The 23,697-nt window shown below is 52.9% G+C and overlaps 1 protein-coding gene across 4 annotated transcripts in view; it reads right to left on the bottom strand.

Annotated features, from left to right (window-relative positions):
• Window positions 1-3,542: 3,542 nt before the first annotated feature.
• Window positions 3,543-23,697, bottom strand: part of DGLUCY (D-glutamate cyclase) — a 65,290-nt gene continuing 45,135 nt past the window's right edge. Inside the window, exons 10-13 of one of the 4 annotated variants that reach the window (XM_036271162.1) lie at window positions 20,642-20,790; window positions 14,617-14,736; window positions 11,195-11,346; window positions 3,543-4,123 (exon numbers count right to left, since the gene is read on the bottom strand). In XM_036271162.1, coding sequence (XP_036127055.1) covers window positions 3,974-4,123; window positions 11,195-11,346; window positions 14,617-14,736; window positions 20,642-20,790 — 571 coding nt within the window. In that variant the 3' untranslated portion in view covers window positions 3,543-3,973. The other 3 variants (XR_004960622.1, XM_036271158.1, XM_036271155.1) reach the window with 3 other exon arrangements.

The following is a 23,697-nucleotide window of genomic DNA, read 5'->3' as shown; positions in this document are numbered from 1 at the left end:
CCCCTTCTACGACCCGCCGAGAGCGGCTCCCCCCAGAGAAGGGGCTGACCAGACCGTCCACCCCACATTTGGAAAGATTAAAGGCAGAGAGGCCTGATGCAGTCACCCCGGGGGCTGTCCTCACTGCTTGGTTCGGTTTGGGGAGGGCACATCTGTGGGCCAGGCCAGAGCCTCTTCTCAATAGTGGCAGGCTCCATGTTTATTACTAGGGATTAACTGCATCCTATTAAAATGTAAACTTGGCTTTAGGCACTTAATCCCTGTCTAGGTCAGATTCCCGGAGTCCTGAGTGTTTTGGAGGAGCCGATCTGTCTTCCAGACAGACAGAGGGCATTACTGGAGCTGAAGACTCCTTTCTCTCCTGAGGAAAAGGTCCATCTGGTCTGGACTGAAGGTGGCAGAAGCCACCAGACTCCTTTCTTACTGGCCAGCCTTGCGTAGCAAGATGAGGCTCTCTTCCTGTTTACACGGAGGTCTGTGCTTGGCCAGATCGGAGTGGGGGGATCTTCAGCACAGAGTACGTCCCCATCTGCTGCTTTCCTCTGCCTGGTACAGCCAAGGGAAACCTGGGGTCTGGCCCTTTTGGTTCAATGCTTTTCAGAAAAAACTGTTTCTTGTACCCAGTGACCCTGCAGGCTCCAGGAGCTCATCTGGAAAACAACCATCTTTGATGACAGTCACCCAGGCTCCCAATGGGGCCCGGTGCTCTGGGGAATGGTGGGATGTCAAGTTGATTTGCTTTCATTCAACAACTGTCAGAAGGACCCTGAGAAATTAGACATTAGATACCAGGGCTGGAATGGACCAGTGAGTTATTCCATGTATGTCCCCCAAAATGATGTTCCAACTTTTCAGCCAATACCACCGATGACATGAATTTGCTACTACCCAAGGCAAGTCAGTACAAGGTTGAGAAGAAAATCTAAACTCCTGATGAGACAAAGTGGAACCACTTTTCCTACTGGCCTTACTGCTGGCCTCTGGAGCCACGGACCATGCAGGCACTGGGCTGAGCCTCCCAAGCTTGTATTAGATAAGGCTGGACTGTAGAGCGGTGCACACCTGCCCCACCAGAGGGCCTTAAGACAAGTTTGTCTCCTGTTCCTGCAAAGTCATGAGCGGCTGCTTTCTGACAAGTCTTTTCCCAAGTGATGGCAGTGATTCAGGACGTTCTATCAAGAGGTTCCATGGTCTTGGGGTCTTCCCTTTTATCCACACAGGTAGGAGAAGCTGCACAAATAGAACCTCACAGGGGGCCAAGTCTGGAAGTGGTTGATGTGTCTACTACTCACATTCCATTGGCCAGGTCCCAGTCACATGGCCCCAACCAGATCGCAAAGGAGCCTGGGAGATGTAGTTTTCCTATGTATGCATGAAGAGGAAGCCGCATTGGTGAGCATCTGGTAAGTCTGACAGACAGCTCTTCAAGCCACCTGCATTTAACAAGTTTTAAGCGCTCACCTTCCTATACCTCATCTGAACAAAATCCACTTCTTCAGATGTGATGCTTGGATCTAAAGTGGAACTAAGTCTATCTGACCTGCACCAAGGAGAAGGGCCCATTTATTCGCCTCACTGTGCTTCTGTTGATGCACGGGCTTTTCTGGCTGGCACATCACCTCCCTGACGTAGACTGAACTGCTGTTAAGCCACATCTTCTCCATCCTGCCCAGGGCAGTGGTTTTGAACCTGAGAGTTTGACCTCACGGTGGAGCCCGCGGAACCCACGTGGCATGGGTGGACAGTAGTGGACTGCATGGGCTGGACCAAGGTGGGTGGTGGTCGGTAGGACCTGTACAATCAGAGGCAGGGAACGGCCTCAGAAATACCTGCCCCAGCCGAGTGACGTGCATGTGGCCAGAGGAGAGCCAGGGAGCGAAGGAGCTCTGGCCCCCTGCACTGGTTTGCTTGCCTTCGAGGCCCACCTGCAGGGTTGCGGGGCACGCGCACCTTGGTGCACCTGCCCTTGAAGACCCCCAGAGCATCCAGTGTACCAGCACCTTCCCACCCAGTGTTCCTGGAAATGCCCTGGGGTGCTCACATGCCCCGAGTCTATCCTGGGACTCAGCTCTAACCCCACCATACAAGGACAAGGTCACTCTGCTCCCCTTAAAAACCAGCTTCTTCAGGTTGCAGCCACGCCACCCCTCATGGGGACACAGCCCCTTCCCCAAAGCACAACCAAGACTAGGACAAACCGGAACAAAACTTTACTAAAGGCCGAAACAGGAATCATATTGTGGAACAGCATTAAAACTGGATTCTAGAACCCGAGCTCCAGTGGTCCCTAGGCTGGACCCTGCTAAGGCATCTTCTCCTGGCCTTCCCTTACACCTTGGCCCCTTTAAATGCCTCACTCCAGAGCTCGGACCCCAACTCTCTGGCTTCTCTGGGCTCTACTCAGGTCTCAGCCTTTTCCCCTAACAACTTAATCATCTCCCCATAAACTTCTGCCCACAGTACAGACAACCTATTACACGGCCATGCGTCAAACTCCCCCATGTCGGCACAGAATCCTGCCACCACTATTGCAAAACCGAAGGCACGCTGGTGTCTTCCCCAGAGGATGAGTCAGCCGAGCACCAGCAGCTTTGGAGTGATGGCTTCTCTCTTCTAGCCATCAAGGTTTCAAAACCACCAGGGTACAATCTCATCAGAGCCCCCATCACCCGGAGCTCTGCAGTCTCAAATCAGGGACAAAGTTGATTGGGGGAGACCTGGCCATGAAGCTGACAGCCGAGGTGGGCCCAGGGAGCTGATGGCAGGACTGTGAGCTCGTTGCAATGGGTGCCCAGCCCTGATGCCAGAGCAGCCGGAGCACAGACTGCAGATGGGGACTCCTGGCCAGAATGACAAAGGGGGGTCTGGACCCCCCCAAACACACACACAGCTGTGTCTGGCCTGTGAATGGAACATGGAGTTAACCCCAGATCACTTCCTATCCACTTAGGCTCACTGCCGAGTGTATAACCAGAAATCGTTTCTATAGCGTGTGCTCCATACTTTACAATCAATGCCCTGAGAGGATCAAACTAGACACGCTCAGGAAAATAAAACTCAGCAGGCTCAGCAAGCATCTGGGGCCCTAGCTGGGAGGCAGTGCCCGTCTGGATGAGCCGCACAAGATGCGACCGGACTGGTCCGACACAGGAGTGCACCGGCCCGAGGGCAGTGCCTGTTTCTGACTCTGCTGGGAAATGTGCAGTGGGGGTTGCGAAGGAGATAGGAGCTGGCTCGAGTTGTCCAGGCGGCCTCTGGGAGCGACCTAAGTCCTCCACAGTCCTGACCCAGGCTCCAGGAGTACGGTCGCCCCTGGGCAGGGAGGCTCGGCGTCCGGCTCGGCTCCAGGCTGGGGCGAGCAGGTGAGGAGCTGGAAGAAGTGTCAGGCTCCAGGGTGAGGGGTCTGGGGGCGAAAGGAGGTGAGGGACAGCGGGGAGACGATGGTGATACATGTAAAGTTGAGGGATCTTTTGCCTGAGTAAACAAAATGCCGTTTGCAAAGAGAGAGCATTTCAAAGGTATAAATATTTTTGTTGGTTGTGGTGGTGAGTAAACCTTTAGTAAAGCCCCAGAGTTTCATGAATATACACATCCCATTTGTACATTTTACTATTTCAAAATTAGCTGGGGGGTTGTTCGTGACCCTGGGGACGCCCGCTCCTTTGGCGTCCCCGGAGGTGACTGGTCCGGAGACTGTCAGAGCGGACCACGTAGGTCGCCTGAAGAAGACGAGGGCTTGAAATCGGTGCCTCTGGCACCTTACAAATACAAGCAAAAACTGGAAACCCCAGGTTCCTTGGTCCACCCGCACCACCTCCTCCCAGGAAGTGGGCCTGCAGTGTCCCAGCCCCGCCCCCCCGGGGCTGGTGTTCGTGTGTAAGGCTGCATGGAAAGAAGCCGGGCCTTCAGGAACTCCTCCCCAGATCCAGAGGGGGCCATCTGGAGCATACTCCACACACGCGTGACATGTATGTTACATGTGCACCATGGTGACGTCCAACAGCTTCTGGATCATCTGAGCATGGGTGCCGTGGAAGGGCAGCCCGTCCACCTCCATGCCCACGTTGCCCGAGACGCCACTCCGGACTTTGTGCTGCACCAGGATGCCCAACGTTTTCTCCTCCTAGAACAAAACGAGGCAGAGTAGTAGTGAAAGAGATACACGCACCCTAAGTGGAGGAAGAACACTGAACCCGACTTGGCCTCTTTTCTACAATACGATTTTGGTTGAACTACTAACACCCCCTGAAGACTCACAATGAGAACAGTCGTGCTTCGTGCTGGATCGTGCTCTGCCGGGCCCCAAGCCCACTCCCCAGAAGCGGCCACTTTGAACAGTTTGGGTTATTTCTTCTCTGGTTACCTTCATATAACCAAATAAAATGCTTTTTATGGAAACCCGCATTTCCTTAACAAACACTAGAGATTCAGTCCTGCGGGTGCAAGGTGGGCTACCTCCTACCAGCCTCGCCCCTGCCCAGCTCTGGATTACCTGCCACTGGACTCTGACCGTGCCAGGAAGGCCCCTTTCCTCCTGAGACCCCACTGTTAGCCCCCTGTGGATCCGCAGCAAGTCCCGCTGCTGTCGCCTTCCAGATAGTCCTTGTGTGCACGTGGAAGCTTCTGGAGCGAGCAGAGCCACTGAGAAACTGCGGCCCCTCCTGATGCTGCAGCCCAGGGCCCAACAGGCAGAGTGGGGACCAGACAGATCTGACTTGGTCTTTCCTGGCAGGTGTTTTAACCGCTCTGTGCCTCAGTGACTCATCTGTATAATGGGGAGGTTGATGATAATAATAAGAATAATGCCACCTTTATAAGGTGTTGGATTAAGTGAGATAATGCAAGTAAAGCACCTAGTGTGGTCCTTGGCACACAGTAGGTGCTCATGAAATGAAGCAGATTATTACCGGCAGGGCTGGCTGGCTCCCTGGCCTTTAGCCCAGAGCCGTCTTAGTGATGTGACCCCTCCTTCTCCTTCCTTCCACTCATCTAAGCTGCTAATGAGTCTGTCCCAGCTGAATAGCTCAGGTTTCCCCGAGGAGGGTGGATCTTAGGTAAAGACTAATGGAGAGAGGACGGTGCTTGCGGGGAAGAAGTCAAACACATCTTCCCCCTCTTCCTTCTCCACAAAATGAGGACAGGGTGAGAGGAAGGGACCAGGGGTCGAGACCAGGAAGACTGATCTGGAGCGGCTCCCACCTTCCTTCTCAGGCCCTGCTAATTCCTTCAGCCACCCATCGAAGTTTTACTGAGCACCCGCTACGTGCCAGGCCCTGAACCAGCCACACAGTGGTGAGTGGGACCCGGTCCCTGCCCCTGGGCTTCCCCGTCTAGGTGTGTGTTCAGGCAGCCACAGTCCATGGGGACACGGCCCAGAGCGGGGCACCCAACCGCTTTTACTGTAGTGGCTCAAGGAAGACTTTCCGGGCGCGGCTCGGACCACCGGTGACAAAAGAGCAGAAATGAGCCAAACAAGGGGCTATGAGCATCCCTCGCTGAAAACTTTTCAAAACAACGAAGAAAGCACCGGAAAATGTCACCGGGCACAGTCTCTACTCTCAGCTGGCCCGAGAGCCTGCGTTTCTGCTCTGCCCGGCCGAGGTGGAAGGGAGGCCAAGAGCCGTCTGTCCAGCAGCCTCTCCCAGGGGCCACTGCCCTTTGTTTGGGCTTCATTCTCCCATTTCTCTTCTCCATTGGGTCATATCCTCTTTATATGGGGGATGCTTCTGGAACCATGGGGCCACTTCCTCCCAGACACTGCCGCCCCCACCACAGGTGTCCTCCGGGTCCCAGGGAGAGCCTCACAGTCCTTGGGGAGCACGCGATCCGTCGACAGGAATGGGCCGGCACTCAGCCTCCAGGACCGCAGGGTCCGCTGGACCCACAATGACTGCCTGCTCCTTCCCCAGAGGTCAGCGTCTGCCAGGCGCCTCCCCGGGAGACGGTGGTGTGGGGAAGAGAGCTGACCGGGGAGGCAGAGCACCTGGGGGCTGCTACAGCAGTCCAGGCTGAGACTGTGGAGCGGGAGCAGAGGGACAGAGGACAGAAGTGAGGCAGAGTGGACAGGGCTTGGGGCCTCGCTCACTGTGGATGGGGCAAGAGGCCCAGGATGACTTCTGGGCTAAGAGGCTGAGTGTGTGGCTGGTCACTACTGATTCACACTGGGAGCTTGGCGGGCTGGTGTTCATGGTCCGTGGTGTTGCCATGCACAGTGGGGAAGGAGAAAGTGGCCTCCTGGGAAGTGGAATTCTTCTGGATGTGATCTTAATGATGGCTACAAATTTATACATGGGTATTAGCCCACTATACACATAAGGTTTCTGTCAGCTATACCTCAGAAAATGGTACAAAAAAAGTGGAATGAGATGAAAGTGCTGGAAGAGAATGCGAGCCCAGGATGAGGCCAGAGGCCATGCTCCTGCTGCTCTGCATCATTCCTCATCCACTACCCACTCACCCAACGGTCTACTCATCCCCCATCCCATCCACATCCACTCACCCAACGGTCTACTCATCCCCCATCCTCATCCACTACCCACCCACCCAACGGTCTACTCATCCCCCATCCCATCCACATCCACTCACCCAACGGTCTACTCATCCCCCATCCCATCCACATCCACTCACCCAACGGTCTACTCATCCCCCCATCCCATCCACTATCCACTCACCCATTGGTGTACTCATCCCCCATCCCATCCACTACCCACTCACCCAACGGTCTACTCATCCCCCATCCCATCCACTACCCACCCACCCAACGGTCTACTCATCCCCCATCCCATCCACTATCCACTCACCCAACGGTCTACTCATCCCCCATCCCATCCACTATCCACTCACCCATTGGTGTACTCATCCCTACATCCCATCCACTACCCACTCACCCATCAGTCTATTCATTCACCCATCCATCCAGCTAGCCAGCCAGCCAGCCAGTAGTCCATCCATCCATCCATCCATCCATCCATCCATCCATCCATTTATCCACCCACCCACCCATCCTTAGTCCCTCCTGTAAGGTGTCATCAGTGGCTCTTGGACCCTGAGAAGGTCTGGGGAATGCCCTCCAGCCATGTGTTCTGCCCTCAAATAAAACCCCAGGGCATGGCCAAAGGCCAGAGTGGGCAGGGTGTGTCTCCTCAGCATGGTGCCCACTCCTGCTACAGTTATGATCAGACCCCTAAGAACTGTCCCTAAATATGGAAGGTCCCACTTACAAACAAATCACAGAGCAGGGATGAGGGACGTTCCTCTGCCCCTAACTAAGCAAGCTTCACCATTTCAGGCCACAGCTCTACCCAGCATCTCCTAATGACCCAGGGACCCTGTGGAGTGACCCATGGAACTCTGGTATATCCATTCTAGTTATTCTGAACACTGCACCACCTCAGGACCGTGCACCTTCCTGCTGCCTGGAAGGTCCTTCCCTCCCTTCCTTACCTAGCTACTTATATCCTGCTCATCCTCTACGACTCAGATGAGTGCCACCTCCTCCAGGCAGCCTTCCTTGTGCTCTCTAAATGGGCTAAGTGCCCATTCTCTGTGCCCACGTCCATCCTGGCTCCTTCCATGTGTTGTCTCCCCTGGTGGATCCTGGTTTCCTACCCAGGGGCCAGGTCCACCTCTCACTGTCTTCCAGAGCAAGCCTGGGCCTGACCAGGGGCGGGGGCTGGGGGAGGGGGCTCAACAAACCCAGTGGAAACTGGAAGGGAGAACTTTCCATCCCTGGGTTGAGCTGTGTGAATGTTTGGCTGGGTTCATTCTTTTATGTCTCTGTGAATCAGGAATCATGTGTGAGGTGGCCCCCTGAGTGCTATTTTCCCAGTTCAGATCCAGGAAGTGCAAAGAAAGCACAAAGGCACAGAAGGCCCTCTGGGCTTCTCTCGGTTAGATCATTTCCCCAGAATACGTCACTTCAGCTGCAAGCCCTGCTTCTCCCTCCCCTCCAATGGCACCCTGGCACTACCAGGAACTGATGGTGCCCTTACCAGGACCTGGGAAACTTCTGAGCCATGTTGCGAAGAACCCAGGGTATAGAGTCGGAGACCCAGGCTCAGATCTCAGCTTTGCCTCCTAGCTGGGTGGCGCTGGGCATGCCACCTCCCGTCCTGGGGTCTCAGCTCCTTCATTTGTAAAATAGAGACACCACCAATCCAGGAAGGTGTTGGAGAGAGACGGCGGTGAGGGATTTGAGCAGGAGGGAGAAACAGAGGGAGAGACAGGCAGAAGGAAAAGGGGATTGGAAAGGGTACAAGACAACATAAGAAAAATACAGAAAAGAGGCAGTAAGGTCTGAATCCTGCCCCTACCTCAGCCACTGCCTCCAGACTCAATGCTCAAGAACCTTCCTGCCTCCTGGACTGCCTGCCCCAGACCAACCCCCATCCAAGACACTGGAAACCAACCCTCTTCTATTCCATGGTCTCAAAGTGTGGTCCCTGGAGCAGTAGCAGCAGCAGCAGCAGCAGCAGCAACGTTGCTAGGAAACTTGTCAGAGATGCAGATGCTCCAGCCTTCCTCAGACATCCTGACTCAGGAACCCTGGGGTGGGCCCTGCACTCTGTGGTTTAAGATGCCCCATGAGGTGATTCTGATGCCCTCAAGTTTGAGAACTGCTGCTCCAATAAAGCACTGCTTTCATTCATTCACTTACCACTTCACCCATCCATCTATCCACCCATTACTCATCCACCCATCTGTCCACCCACCTGCCCACCCATCCATCCATCCATCCACCCACCTACCCATCTAGCCATCCATCCATCCATCCACCCACCCATCTAGCCATACATCCATCCATCCACCCACCCATCTAGCCATACATCCATCCATCCACCCACCCATCTAGCCATACATCCATCCATCCACCCACCCATCTAGCCATACATCCATCCATCCATCCACCCACCCATCTAGCCATCCATCCATCCATCCATCCACCCATCTAGCCATACATCCATCCACCCACCCATCTAGCCATACATCCATCCATCCACCCACCCATCTAGCCATACATCCATCCATCCACCCACCCATCTAGCCATACATCCATCCATCCACCCACCCATCTAGCCATCCATCCATCCATCCACCCACCCATCTAGCCATACATCCATCCACCCACCTACCCATCTAGCCATCCATCCATCCATCCACCCACCCATCTAGCCATACATACATCCACCCACCTACCCATTCATCCATCCATCCATCCATCCACCATCCATCCATCCATCCATCCATCCATCCAACAAGGATTTCCCCAGCACTGTGTTTCCTTCAGCTGATTGTTGGGAAAGCAGATCTAAGTGACTTGGTCCCTGACTTGCCGAAGTTTGTTAACAAGTAGTAATCTCTGCCCTTGGGGAGACGAGACTGGGAAAGCGAAGCCATAAGTTGCTTGAGACTGCTTTGGACCGGCGGGGAGAGACCTCCGGGTGCAGCCGGGCCCAGCACAGGAAGGCCCTCCCTACACCCTGACCGGGGCCCTGTGCCAGCTCCCTCCTCACAGGGCCGGCAGCACTGAGATGAACAAGCTCTTACACTGTCCAGAATCTGCTCTTGCATTTCTGCCTTGGGCCGGCTGTCTCTCAGGTGACTGAAGGGGTTGTCCGCCCCCTCCGCCATTCTTCCCTCCTCCAGGGCAAACACCTCAGCTGCCTCCACTGTCCCCCAAGGCCTGTCCAGCCCACCCAGCCTCCTGCCCATCCTCCCCCCTGCTCGTCTTCAGGTGAGCGTGAAGCGCAGGTGAGGCTCCCAGGTGAAGTCACTTCTGAATGGGATTTAGATGTAAACTCAGGGCTTTGGCCCCAATTTCCCATGACCCAAATTACTCTGGAAAATCCCCCCAGAAGGTGCCCTTTCGAGATGGACGCACCGCCAGCTTCTCTCCGGGCTCTGCTTGGAGCGCCAGAGGACGGGTGTGGGTCTGGAATCAGAGTCAGTGGGGCGGGGTCTGCCCCAGGAAAGCCTGGGACCCAGGAGAGCAAGGAACCGCAGTCTCCCGCTCGGGCTCTGGGTCAGAATCTCTGGCACCATTCACAGGGCTGGCTTTCTCTGTCCTGTGTTTCCCCCGCCGCACATGTGAGGTGACAGAATTTCAACGGCCATGTGTGCAGGTGAGGCCTGCCCTTCCTCTGCACACAGCCCTGCAGGGGGCTGGCTCTGCGGTCAGACGAGCTCACACCAAACCCCGTGCGCCCAATTCCCGTGCTCAGAACCCTCGCGTGGCTCCCTGGCACTTCTCATAGCACCCTCAGTGGATGCAGCCACGTGACCTCCCTCTGCCCAGGGGCTCTCAATGCCCCACTACTCGGAGGATCTGATGACCGCCGATCCTTGCCCAGAAAAATTCAGGTATGGAACGATTTTGCTGTGTTTCAAAGAGCTCATGGCCATGCTTGTGATCTGGGGCCAGAAGCCCCCCTGCCGCAGCACAGCCCCTGCGGGTCGCCCTCCCACTCAACAGCAGCCTCCCCGCGCCAGCTCCGCGCTTGTCCTCATCTCCCACCTTTCTCCTCTCCAGAACGCCGCCTCCTCCTGGGTGCATCCCCCTCAGCCTACAGCCCCCAGGACCCTCTTCCCGCCGCAGCCCCCCCCACCTTAGCACTTAGTGGGATGGCTAACTGTCCCATCCCACCTGAGAGCTTAGTGCCCTGGATGGACTGGGAACTTCTCGGAAGGGGATGAGAAGGACACCCACAGCTACAGGCACACCTCGTTTTATTGCGCCCCGCCTTATTGCGCCCACAGATATTGCATAAAAAAAAAATCAAAGGCAAGACCCTCCACCAGCAAAATAATTACGACTCGCTTTACTGCGATACTTGCTTTATGGTGGTGGTCTGGAACCAAACCCACAATATTTGCAAGGTCTGCCTGTAAATTCAGTTCTTCCAACAGTGCTGCTGGCCCCATTTTACGGACAAAGGCAATGAGGCTCAGAGAGCTTAAGCAACTTGCCTAAAGTCAAACTAGAAGGAACATGGTCATTGATATCAGGTCTTCCATAATAATTTAGGACATGAGCAGCCACAGGTCACCTCATCCAGTCCAGCTGGAACACCGAGCAGGCTCTGCCTCTGGGTGCTGGCGGGCAGCAATGGTGCTGGCCTGTGGCCTGGGACTGGAACTCCAGGCCTTCTCCTCACTCAGGGAAAACTTGCCTCCCGAGCTTGTGGGGGTCTGTTACCTTACTGACGGATGGGAGCGCCTCAGTCCAGTTCTGTGCCCCAGCTGCCCGGGGGGGCCCAGTGGCCTTCCTCAGGTAACGCCCGTGGACCTCGCACGAGTTCAGGATGTACAGAGCACAGGCTAAGGCACAGCCTCCCCAGGTAGAAACACCTAGGAAGAAAACAGATCTCGACACAGAACTGGAAAGGTTGTGCAGTCCATCACCCTGCCTCTAAGCATCAGAACTCATCTCAAGAATGTTCCCAGGACCAGTGGCCCCAGCAGTACCTGGACCTTGATGGAAACACAAACCCTTGGGCTGTGGCCCAGATCTACCTAATCGGAAACCGCAGGGGCTGAGTTCAATAAGCCCTCCAGGTGGTTCTGATTCGCGTCCAAGTCTGAGAAGCACTGCTCTAAACCATCTGCGTTTGTACTATTAACGGCCACCAGAGAAAGGGCTGAGGCTGTAACCCGAGGAAGCCATCCCAGAGCTCTCCCCTGTGGTACGGCTGCCCCGAAACCTGTGGTACGGCTGCCCCAAAACCGCAGGCTGCGTGGAAGCCCGTCTCTGAGGGCAGGGGCAGCTCCACCGCGGTGCCGTATCAGCTCTTCCTGTGCCCCAAGAGGACCCCAAGTCAGCCCACTTCCTCCCTCTTTCATCAGCTGGCCCCAAAGGGCTAGTTCCCATTCTGGGGGCCACCTCACTGGCTCTTCCTTGAAAGCGGCCTCAGTCAGTTCTCCACCTGGCTGGAGAAGGCTGGTTAAGAACCTGCGAAGCTCTCGTGCTGGAGGATCAAACAGAAAGGAGCTCCTGGTCAGGGAGGGGAGGGGGGGGAGGGGCTCCGCACAGGGCCGGCCACGGCACAATCCGTGACTGAGACATGCACAGAGGACTGTGGGGGCACCGAGCAGGGCGCTCATTCTGACTAACTTAGAAAAGGGCGATTAATACGGGCCTTGTAGGCGGGGTAGAATTTGCCAGAGGAACGGTAAAGGTAGAAAAAATCCAAATACTCAGCGAGTCTGCAGGCGCATGGCCTGACAACACGAGGCACGCATCGGAATGGACTGGGGAAGCTCGCGTGATGAAACTGCTACTGTGTTCCACTCATTCTTAGATGCGCTTCGTTTTTACACTTACATCTCGGAAACTGAGGCGCCTCTTACAGTCAGCATTGTCTTACAGACATCACGGCAGTGTTTTCCCTCCTCAGTGGTACATAAAATAATGGCCATCGTCGTCGATGGCATCTTAGAGTCAATGGGATAGAGTACAGGGCTTCGACTGAATACTTATAACATGCGGCACTGCTTTAATGCCTTACGTGGATCAGCTCCTGGAGTCCTTATAGTAGCCTGTGAGGTCTAGGTATTATTATTCTCTTCATTTACAAAACTGGGGCACAGACACAGAGGGTTTAGTAACTTGCCTAAGGCCACACAGCTAGTAAGCGGTGGACCTGAGATGTGAACTAAGGCTGCTGCCTCCAGAGCCCATACTCTTAAAAAAAATTTTTTTTTTTTAAATTTTCAGTTGTGGTAAAAACAAACAAACAAACCCTGGCCAGTTTGGCTCAGCGGTTATGGCTTTGGCCCGCACACCGGAGAGTCCCAGGTTCAATTCCTGCTAAGGGCACGTACTTCGGTTGCAGTTTGTCCCCAGCCCCGGTTGGGGTCGTGTGGGTGGCAACCACTCGATGTGTCTTTCTCACATCCATGTGTCTCTCTCTCACTTCCTCCTCCTTTCCCTCCCACTCTATCTGAAGATAAATGCAAAAAAAAAAAAAAAGTGTCCTCGGGTGAGGATAAAAAAACAAACAAACCCCATATAACATAGAACTGACCAGCTTGACATTTCCAGGTGCACAGCGCAGCAGTGTTAAGTACATACACACTGTTCAGCAACTCCTGAGTCCACACTCAACCTCCACTCAAGTGTGGAAAATAACATATATGTGTAGCAATATTAAAGGGAAGGGGAATTATTGAAAATGCAGGTAGAAATTACATAAAACGGGTATGTCTTGAGTATAGAACTAGAAGCTGACATGCAAAACTAAAAATGCTGGTTGGGTTCTGGAGAGATGGTGGCATTTCTGCCCCTTTCCATCACCCGTCACTACTGCCTTTTGAAAATGTCTGTAGTTTTGTGTTATACCATTTTTTCAACTGCAAGAATTAAACCATTGCTGCATTTGCACAGTGACAGCAGCCATGCATGGCTGGATCATGGGGTACATGGTGGGGATCAAGGACATGAGGCTGAGAGAGCCCCAAGACTAGGAAAGGGGACTGGACTTGAGCCCACATGCAGGGACCCTGCTCCTGGAGGCTCATTGTGACCTGAGTCCCACAGCAAACTTTCATCTCTATGCTGGCTTGGGACTCAGGCCCCAGACAGGACAGGGCCGCACACCTTTAGGGCCAGGGCGCCACTGGCTGGTGCACCCTGTTGGGCCTGACTGGAGCTGGGCCCCGCAAGTGGCTGACCTGTCCCGGGTCTGCCTCCATCGCTGGTGTCAGGAGCCGAGGATGGAGTTGGGCAGGGCCGCTGTACCTCCCGATTCTCTCTCCTGGGAGACCTCTCTGCCTGCCGCCCGGTGTCCACCCAGCCTGTTACAAAAGCTGCACATCCTCTGTGACCGCTGGCCAGGACTTTAGGAAGGCTGATCCTCAGCGAGGCTTGGGAATAAGCTGCCACTTGCCTGCCTGAATCCAGAGCCCTTGACCTTCCTCGTTATGCTGAGCTGCAGGAACATTCTGTCTTCAGGTCCTAGCAGCTCCTGGCCCGACTGGAGGGACCCCTGTTCATCTCCCTCATCCCCAAACCTACAGATTTTCATCCAAAGCCTTCATTCCAAACAGCAAGCCCTCCCCCCACTGTCAAGTGGGGTACCCTCCTCTCTTTAGGGAACCCGACCTGCTGTGGAAGTCACCACGTCAGAGATGCAGAGGGCCAAGCCTGTTGGGTATGACCGGTTAAACAAAGAACCTCCATTCTGGGTGGCAGATAAACTTGACGGAATCTGAGGACTTCCAAACAAATTCTCTGGAGGCTCCCTTCCCCTCGGACCCAAGACCCCATGATAAAGGAGACCGGCAGATTACGACGGATCTGCCAACAGCAAGCCAACGCGGAGGCCTGTTTCCTCCTCTTCTGCTGGGTGTCTTGGCTGGAAAGTGAATCCAGAGTGGAGCCCAGAGACAGGATGCTGGACATCTCTTCGTACGCCTGCCTGCCATCTCTGTATCTTCCTTGGTGAGGTGTCTGTTTTAGGTCTTTTGCCCATGTTTTAATCAGGTTGTTTGTTTTCTTATTGTGGAGTTTTAAGAGTTCTTTGCATTTTTTGTGTAATAAATGTCTGGCCGGACAGGCTCCAAGCCAGGTCCCTCCCCCTGGGCAGCCAGGCCCGACTGGCCAGCCCTCTGCGCACTCACCAGCGATGACAGCAAAGTCAGCCTCCACGTCACAGGCGATGACATCCCCATTTCGTATGTGGCTCTTCACGGCCTCCTTGACTTTGCCCATGCCAAGCTCATTGCCTCCGTCACCGACCCCTGGAGGGAAGACAAGCTGAGTCAGCACATAGGATCAGGCCAGAATGGGGGCGTTGTGGGGCAGGGCCAGCTCTCCACTCCTGCCTCGCTGCCTGTAGAAGTCGGCTGTGGCTGCCTCAGGATAACTGCCTCAGGGTGCTTGTCCGAGGGCCTGGGGAGTAGAGCCGGGCCTCTGCGCCCACAGACCGGTGTGAGAGCACACGCCCCTTACCAGGGGCCCTGCTGAGAAATGCATGGTGAGGTCATTTCGCTGTGCAGACAGCGGAGCCACCACACAGACCGAGACGGTGCAGCCGCTGCGCACCCCGGCTGCGCGGTCCAGCTCCCCGTTCCCAGGCTGCACACCTGTGCAGCCTGCTGAGGCACGGAACAGCGGCGGTTGTGACACACGGTGTTTGTGTATCTAGACACAGAAAGGGCACAGCAGACATACGGATAGAAGATAAACGACGGTGCCCCGTGCAGGGCCCTGAGGGGAATGCAGCTTGCTGACTGCAGCCGCTCGGGGGAGTCCGAGAGCGAGGGGAGGGAAGGTGAAGGGAGGACATCCCTGGACGCTGCACACTCAGGCTACACTCAGTTCATGGAACAGCAGTTTTCTTTCTTCAATAAGAAACTTGCCTTAGCTTACTGTAACTTTTTTCCTTTACCGACTTTTAAAATTGTTTAACCTTCTGACTCTTTTGTAACAATACTTAGCTCAAAACACACACTATATAGCTGCAGAAAAATGTTTTTTCTTTATGTCCTTATTCTATACGCTTTTTCCTAGTTTGAAATTTTTTGAACAATTTTTTTACTTAAAAATATATTTTTTTCTTTATTGATTTTAGAGAGAGAGGAAGGGAGAAGGAGAGAGAGATAGGAACATCGATTGGCCGCCTGCTACGTGTCCCCGAGTGGGGATCAGGCCCACAACCTGGGCATGTGTCCTGACCGGGAATCGAACCAGTGACCTCATGGTGCATGGGTCGTTGCTCAACCACTGAACCACGATGACTGGGCTCTTTCTACTATTTAAACTTTGTTAAAAGGCTTAGATACAAACACACCCATTAGCCTAGGCCTGCACGGGTCCTGATCACACCACTGTCTCCACGCCTTGTCCTGCGGGAAGGTCTTCAGGGGAAATACGCACAAGGAGCTGTCATCTGCTTTGATAACTGGCCTCCTCCTGGAACACCTGCCTGAGGCTCTGAGGCGGGTTCACTGTTTTCCGAGTCAAGTTCGTGGTTTGCTTGGTTTGTTTCCTTTTTCCATCACAGGTTTGCGTGCAAGCAGAGTGCACCGTGAACGTTCCGCTCTAGTAGCGAAAACTAGGTCGGGGTTGGGGTCCCTGTTTTCAAAGTTTTTAATGGGGCTTGTTGAGGTTTGCAAAAGCTTTTGCTAAATCCTTCACTGTGAATTTTCTTGGGGATTCTTCTTCTTTTCCTGTAGTTTCCGTGTCTCTTGCTTCTTCAGCTCTGCGTTCCTGCTCCAGCTCCAACAGCTGTCAGTCAGTTCCTCGGGAACCACCTCTGGGGGCTCCTCGGTGTCCTCCTCACCCACAGCCGGGTTCAAGCCGGTGGCCATTGCTAGCTCTAACTTCCGTATTACTGCCCGAGCCTCTTACATCTTTTACTTTCATATCAATGCCCCCAGCCTCTCATTCCAGGAAACCAAACCCATCACTCCAGTCAGGCGAATGGAATGATGGAACCACCCTGACCCACCCAAACCTGCAAACGGTTGCCTGACAAGAAAAACAAGTTTCAGGAGACCCCAGCCCTGACCAATCAAGAACTTGGGAGACCCCAGCCCCGACCAATCAAGGATGACCACAACTCCTGGCTGAACAGCCACCACCCCCAACCCTAAATTTAAAAATCCTTAGTCAGGACAAGCCGGTTGCTACTCTCTCCTTATAGGTAGTCCGGCAGGCTGATTCCCAATACACCTGCACCTCATTCTGGAGACCCTGCACCGCCTCGTTCCGCCTCGTTCTTACAGCATCTCAACCACAGCCCTGGTGATTTTTGCAACCCTTCACCCTTGGCGAAACCCTTGACATCCTGGACAAACCTGTTCAGTGTCTTCTTCCAGATGCCATTCGTATACTCCTCGGGGACATCGCCCAAGCACTGTCCCGGTGCGGTCACAGGTGAGGAGACCCTTCCAGAACTGCATCGCCGTCTCCTCGGTTACAGCAACAGCCTGGGCAAAGGTCCTCCTCAGGGAGGAGGCCTTAAAAGCTGCTACAACTCCTCGATCTGTTGTTTGGATCAAAGAGGTTGTGTTTGGAGGGAGAAATGCCACTTTGATGTTGGGATGAAGATCACCAGTAAAAGGAGGACGTCCGGAAGCATTATCAACAATAAGCGGGGGTGGGAGGAGGTGGAAGAGGGAATAGTGGGGATAAATGATGATGGAAAAAAATAAAGAAAAAAAATAAGCAAAACATTGAAAGATATGTTCATCTCCCAACAAACCTCTCCACTGTGCTCACAAAGCAACTCAGGAAGGCCTCCTGGAAGAGGAGCTGGGTCATCCATGCTTCTTGTTGCTCCCGTAGGACTCGGGTAGTGTGTGCTTAGTGTTAACTTGAAGGCCCCGGCTTCTCCCTGTGCCAGATTAAAGGGACTCGATCTGCAGCCTGCGACACTGCCCCAAGCAAACACTTACCCTGTGCTTCGAAGCCTTGAGGCTTGGTCTTTCCTTATGGAGGAAAGACTTTTCCGGCATCTGTTTCCAGAACGGGGAGGTTTCATCCATACTGAAATTTGTTCTGGCGAGTATTCCTCCACAGTCAGCTTATCTAGTCTCCAGAAACCCTCCAGCTGCCTTCGCCTCAGCCCCGGCAGACTCACCCCTCATGTTCGGATCATGGAATGAATAACGGCTCTTGAGCTGTTTAAATCACCCAGAGCTGACAGTCAGTTCATCATCGTCCGGTCCAGCCTTTTCTTTCAACATCGCCCACAGATGTTTTGCTTTGGTTGTCGAAAGGGTTAGTGACGTTTTCAAGGGTAAAGGTAAAAGCTTGCAAAAGGTGGAAACTGTGAAAAATGTGTTGCTTGCATGACCTTTGCTCAGCCTTCTGTTGAGTACAGACTATCTGGATTATCCGCAAGGCAATGAATCACCCGGCAGATGCAAGATGTGATACCAGACCAGTCCAACTGCAAAGTGGACAACGGACCAGGCAGACTACGTCAGCAGGAGCTGCTGGAAGCTAGAAGTAGAGTATATAACCTATATCCCAACTGTTGTTCGAGGCTGACCCCTTTCAGCTCAGCCCGCCTGCACCCCGCAGCATGCAATACAATCGTTTTGCTGTGTGTGGGCCTTGCGTTGTGGATGTGATCTCCTGCCGGCTCAGACCTTCTGGCTGTGATCCTCACAGTGCTGAGAGGGGCACGCTTCTGTGTCTGGTCGTCAATCCAGGTAATGAGACATTTCTCCACGTCTGATATGGGCCCTTCTCAAATGCTTGTAGTCCCATTGCCTTCAATGATGCAGACCCTTCAGCAGCTTCTGCCACTCGGTTCTCGTTCTTCCAGATCCTCGCTGCGGTGGACTAGGGCGCGTCTGACCGGTGATTTCCCCCGTCATAGTCCCTAATCTTCATTTCTTTTCTGGGGCAGCCACTCAACATCGCCTCTTCCTGGCAACATTAGCAGTGATTTTGTATGTTTAGGCGTCGTGATGAACAGAACGCGAGATTAAATCAAGCACGAGACAAACATGCAGTTAGGAGACGAGGTAAACACGAGGCCGCTGCCAGCCGCACACGGCATGGTGGCCACCAGCTTTGCCGACCGAGACGTCATTAGGCCTCGCGTGACGGCCTGCCCGTTCCTGCGTCTGTGTCTGCAACGGCGGGGGATGCAAGGGAAGCTCGGCCAGAGGTCAGCATTCACTGTGAGGTGGTGGACAGGGGAAGTGGGGGTGACCACCTCGAGCATCAGGGACCTGGGCTCGGCCACAAGAACCGGACAGCTGTGAATGACCACCTTCCTTAGGTCCACGCCCGGAGGATTTTTCTCAGAACAGTTTTCCAGGTCCGTGCCAGCGCACCGAATGGAGGAAAATAATGACGACGCCCAGCTTTGGTGTTTTGTCCGTTTCTGCCTGCTATTTAGCATTGTGGGAATTTCATCCTGTTCACTCCTCACGCCAGACCACGGCCTGGTTTTCCTGACCCAGCAGAGCCACTGGCAAGGGCAGGACTTGGGTCGTAAGGGGAAGGCGGGAGTCTTGGTTCTCGTTTGAGTGCTGTGTGCACAATGAGGCAGCTGCCTGGGGAAACAGGAACGGGGTGTTGATGGAGCAGAGGAGAGAAAGGGCAGGCAGGGTGCTGTGGGAAACCACAGGGCGGACTTGAGCCCCCGAGACCAAGAGAAGCATCCAGAGGCCCACGGAGGGGGCAGTTTGAAGGCACACCAGTCAGCTCCACGTGCTTACTCTGGGATCTCGGGGGTCCCTCCCGGGGACATCAGCACAGATAGGGCCTGTTCAGTCCTCCGGACTCAGAGAGCCTTTCCTTCTCCACCCTGGGAATCCCTCCCCCCAGGCCCTAGGTCCTGGGCCTGCCCTGCCCGGAGAGACAGGAAGCACAAAACCAGCCCTGCTGTGGGCACCACACCCGAGGCCTCTTCTGGGAAAGAGTGGGCAGATTTGCAGAAATGTTCTACTCAGCTGGGAAAACTCATTGTTTTATCAAAACCTTAAAAGCCTAAAGTGACTAATGAGTCTGGGAAACACTCTAGTGTTTGAGAGGATAAACACCCCCAGGGGAGGAAGGCTGATTCTCTTTAGGAACTGCATCCAGCCTCAGTCCATGGAGAGCTCATCAGGCCCTGGCCGGTGTGCCTCAGCCTAGAGCCTCGGCCCGGGGACCAATGAGTCGCAGGTTCGATTCCGGTCAAGCCCATGTACCTTGGGCTCAGAGTGGGAAGCAACCAGTCGGTATGTCCCTCTCAAGTAGATGTTTCTGTCTCTCTCCCTTTTTCTCCTTCTCTCTCTATCTGAAGATAAATAGAAAAATATCCTCAGGTGAGAATTTAAAAAAAAAACTTATCAGGTAGGATCTGGGGAGGAGTCTGAGCTCTGCTCCTAATTCTCCCAGCAACACCAATCAGTGAGGCAACCTCAAGAAGCCCCTCCAGGCTTCATTTGTGGACACAATACCTGCCTTACCTACCTCACAGCGTTTTAAAGAAGCTTAAACAATACAATAAATAGGAAACGTCTTTGAAAACTATAAAGTTCTGTACTTGACACAAATGATCACACTGTGGTATTATTAGCAATCAAAATATTGCACTAATCACATAGTTAACATATTTTTAAATTCATATGCTTCCTAAGAGGATACATAGTATACATGGCATATTCATCCTATGTGACCGAAATAATATGTCATGCCTCGATTTTATTATTCTCATTCTATTATTCGTTTTTTAAAAATATTTATTTAGTTAGTTTCCTTGATTTCAAGAGAGAGGAAGGGAGAGAAACATCGATGGGAGGGAGAAACATTGATTGGTTGCCTCCACATGCACCCCAACTGGGGATCGAACCTGCAACCCGGGTATGTGCCCTGGCGAGGGACCCAACCCGCCATTTTCTGGTGTGCGGGACAACACTCCAACCAACTGAGCCACACTCACCAGGGTCTATTATTCATTTTAATATTTTAGAGTTGGGGAAATAGAATATACTAGGTTAAACGTCATTTCCCTTTGTTGCTTGCGGGAACAATGGATTTCTAAATGACGATGTCATCCTTGTCTATACAGACCATAAGGAAACAAAGACCATGTCTGGAGTGGAAAACCATGGTCCCCATAAATCTTCCTGTCCTGTGTTCAGCAGCCAATAAAAGGCATTTCATGCTCACATGTTCCTGGTGCCTCTTGCTTACCAGTTGATGAGATTCCAGGAATCTTCTGCGCTGCAAGGAAAAGATCGTCGATGGGGTCGACCAAATGCTTGATGTTCATTTTCCTGGCGTTGTAGTAGTTGCCGTCGGCAGCCCTCCCTGTGCGCTCTATCGCCACCAGATGGTCGAATCTGCCAGGGAGCAAGACACAGGGTCCTTATGGAGAGTGTGGCTGCCATGTTGTAGCGTCAGGCCTCCGTGTGTTGCTGTGAAGGATATGTCATTCTGTCTTTGACTCCTTCATTCCTACAGAGCTTGGCTGACTGTCCACTATGTGCCAGGGCCTGTGCTGGAGGCTGGTCTCTCTGCTCATTGAAAGAAATGATATCAGAATCGTCAGCAATTGAGCAGAATCAGAGGTGGTGAGAGCAGGAAGGCGGACGGTCAGGGTCACGCGTGGACAATGCTGGAGCCTGGCCCAGTGGTTTGAGTGCTAGCTGCTACCAGCCCGCCACTGCCCTCTCCCAGTCTCTTGTTGAGTTTACAGACACGAATAGACTAAAGAGGAATTGAAACAGTAGGCCACTGAATTTACCGCCAGATGAACTTCTGGCAGAAAGAGACAGAGAGACAAGGGGTACACGGTGGTAAGAATGCAGGCTGTGGCATCAGATTACGCAGGTCCTCATGCCACTGGCCCTGGGTAAGTTACTTAACCTCTCTGACCTCATTTTCTGCACCTGTCACATGACCTAACAGCAGTACCTGTCTCATGCAGAGCAGAGACGATCACATGAGAAAATGTACAAGAGGCGCTCAGCATAAAGCACCACACCTCCTCAGTGCTCAGTAAGTGCAGTGGTTGTGGTTGCTGTCATTATGAGGAGGAACATTGTTGTGATAATCCGATTTAAAACACGAAAATTGTGCTTTAATATCTCTCTAACTCCCCTTCCCCCTCCACGATGGAGTTCCTCAAAATCTTAACTCTGCTGTAAAAAACAGTGTGGGGGTTACTAAAAAATTTTAAATAGAATTACCGTGTGACCCAGCACTTCCACTTCTGGTATCCACCCAAAGGGATCGAAGCTGGGCATCCAAGAGACATTCACACACCCACATTCCTAGCGGCATTATTCACTGTCCACAGAAGGTGGAAGCAACCCAGCGTCCGTCAACAGATGAACAAATACACAAAAATGTGGTGTACGACGCAATGGAATGTTACTCAGCCAAACAAGGACGGGGATTCTGACACAGGTTACGACAGGGATGGATCTCGAGGACATTTTGCTAAGTGAAAGAAGCCAGTCACGAAAGGACAGATACTATTTGCTTCTACTTATATGAGGTCCTAGAACAGTCACATTTACAGAGACATAGAGTAGAAGGGTGGATATTGGGGGCTGGGGGTCAGGAAGAATAGTCAATGGGTACAGAGTTTCCGTTGGAAAAATAAAAATGATCCGGAGATGGATGGTGGTCATGGTTGCCCAACAATGTGCATGTCCTTGATGACACAGAACTGTACACTCAAAATGGCAAAAATGATAAATTTTATGTTATGTATATTTTACTATAATAAAAAAAAAAAACCTTAACTCTGAATGCTTTCTCTGTACATGTTTTGAAAAACAAAACCTCTGTGCGGTCCCCGTCCTGTGGTTGAGCTAGAATGTGGTGGCGTCGCACATGCTTCGATGAGCAGGCCACGGAACAGGGGTTGGAATGTAATCCCGGGGCGCCGTGCCCAGTGCAGGAAAGACAGCCCCCGAGAAGCAGAAGCAACAGGCAGAAGAAGCTGCCTTGTGTCCCCTCTAGAGAGACATCTGCGGTGACGGAAAACAGGTCCACACAGGAACTCCAGGTCATTTCGGCACGCTCTGCTCTGGAAGCAGAATGCTGTTCCCGGACCTCCCCCAGAGAACTCAGTGGCATCCCTTGTGAAGGTGGATTGATTGTTGTTGTTTGTTTTAAGCCAGAAGGGAAGTAATTCACTCCTGGGAGTCTGTTCCCTGGGAAAAGTTAGTGCATCTTCTCTAAAGAGAGCAGCATCCTCTCTCCCTGCAGTCAGATCCGACTCCCCTCCCCCATTCAGCGAGGAGAGCAACCTCTCTGTTACCTGGCAACAGGGCCCTGCCCAGGAGGGTTCTCTAGCTTCTCCCTGAGGAGCCGGAGCTTCGTGGGTATGCCAACCACCCAGGGCATCGAAACATTTCTAGCAGACACCACACACGTTCCTGCAGCTTTAAATAGCACATCGGATCTGCAACTGAACTTTCCCTCGGTGCTCCGGGTCCCACGTGAGCTGCGGTCTAGCTAACCTTCCAGGCCTAGTAAAGCAGTGTTTGTAAATTCTAAGTGGACACTCTAGTGGGTTGTAAAATAGACTTATTAGGTCAGGTCAGCATTTTCTGAAAACAGATGAAAACAGAATAGAACAGAACAGAATAGAATAGAATAGGTCAGAGTACACTGCACGTAGCAAGGGTAAATGTTCTTGAAACCTCTGTTTTGTGTGTGTGTGTGATTTGCAATGCAAAATGTATTACTGTGGGACGTTGTTAAAAACGTTTGCAGCCCTGGCCGGTTTGGTACAGCGGTTAGAGCGTCGACCTGTGGTCTGGAGAGACCCGGGTTTGGGCATGTACCTCGGTTGCAGTTTGTCCCCGGCCCTAGTTGGGTCATGCGGGTAGCAACCACTCAATGTGTCCTTTTCACATTGATGTCTCTCTCTCTCTCTCTCTCTCTCCCTCCCACTCTATCTGAATAAAAAATGGAAAAATGTCCTCAGGTGAGGATTTAAAAAAAAAAGTTTGCAAAACCCAGCACTAAAATGTACAAGGTCTGAAATACATCCTCCACTCACCAAGGAAGTGTTTTTCAAAATGTCTGACCACAACACACAGTAAAAAAATGCATACACACCCACGCGCACACACACGAAGTTTCACAAGCGAGAACTCACTATCCCTATACAAGATGCACAATGATGTTTCTGTTCCCTGGAGAAAGGTGCTGGTTTTACCTCCCCTCTCCCCGCCCTGCACTGAAATGATCTCACTACTCTCCAGTGGACCATGAGCCAGTTTGGGAAA

The sequence above is a fragment of the Molossus molossus genome, unplaced genomic scaffold (assembly GCF_014108415.1).
Source record: "Molossus molossus isolate mMolMol1 unplaced genomic scaffold, mMolMol1.p scaffold_m16_p_1, whole genome shotgun sequence".
Classification (NCBI taxonomy): Eukaryota; Metazoa; Chordata; class Mammalia; order Chiroptera; family Molossidae; genus Molossus; species Molossus molossus.
This window is presented reverse-complemented; position numbering and strand designations above follow the sequence as displayed.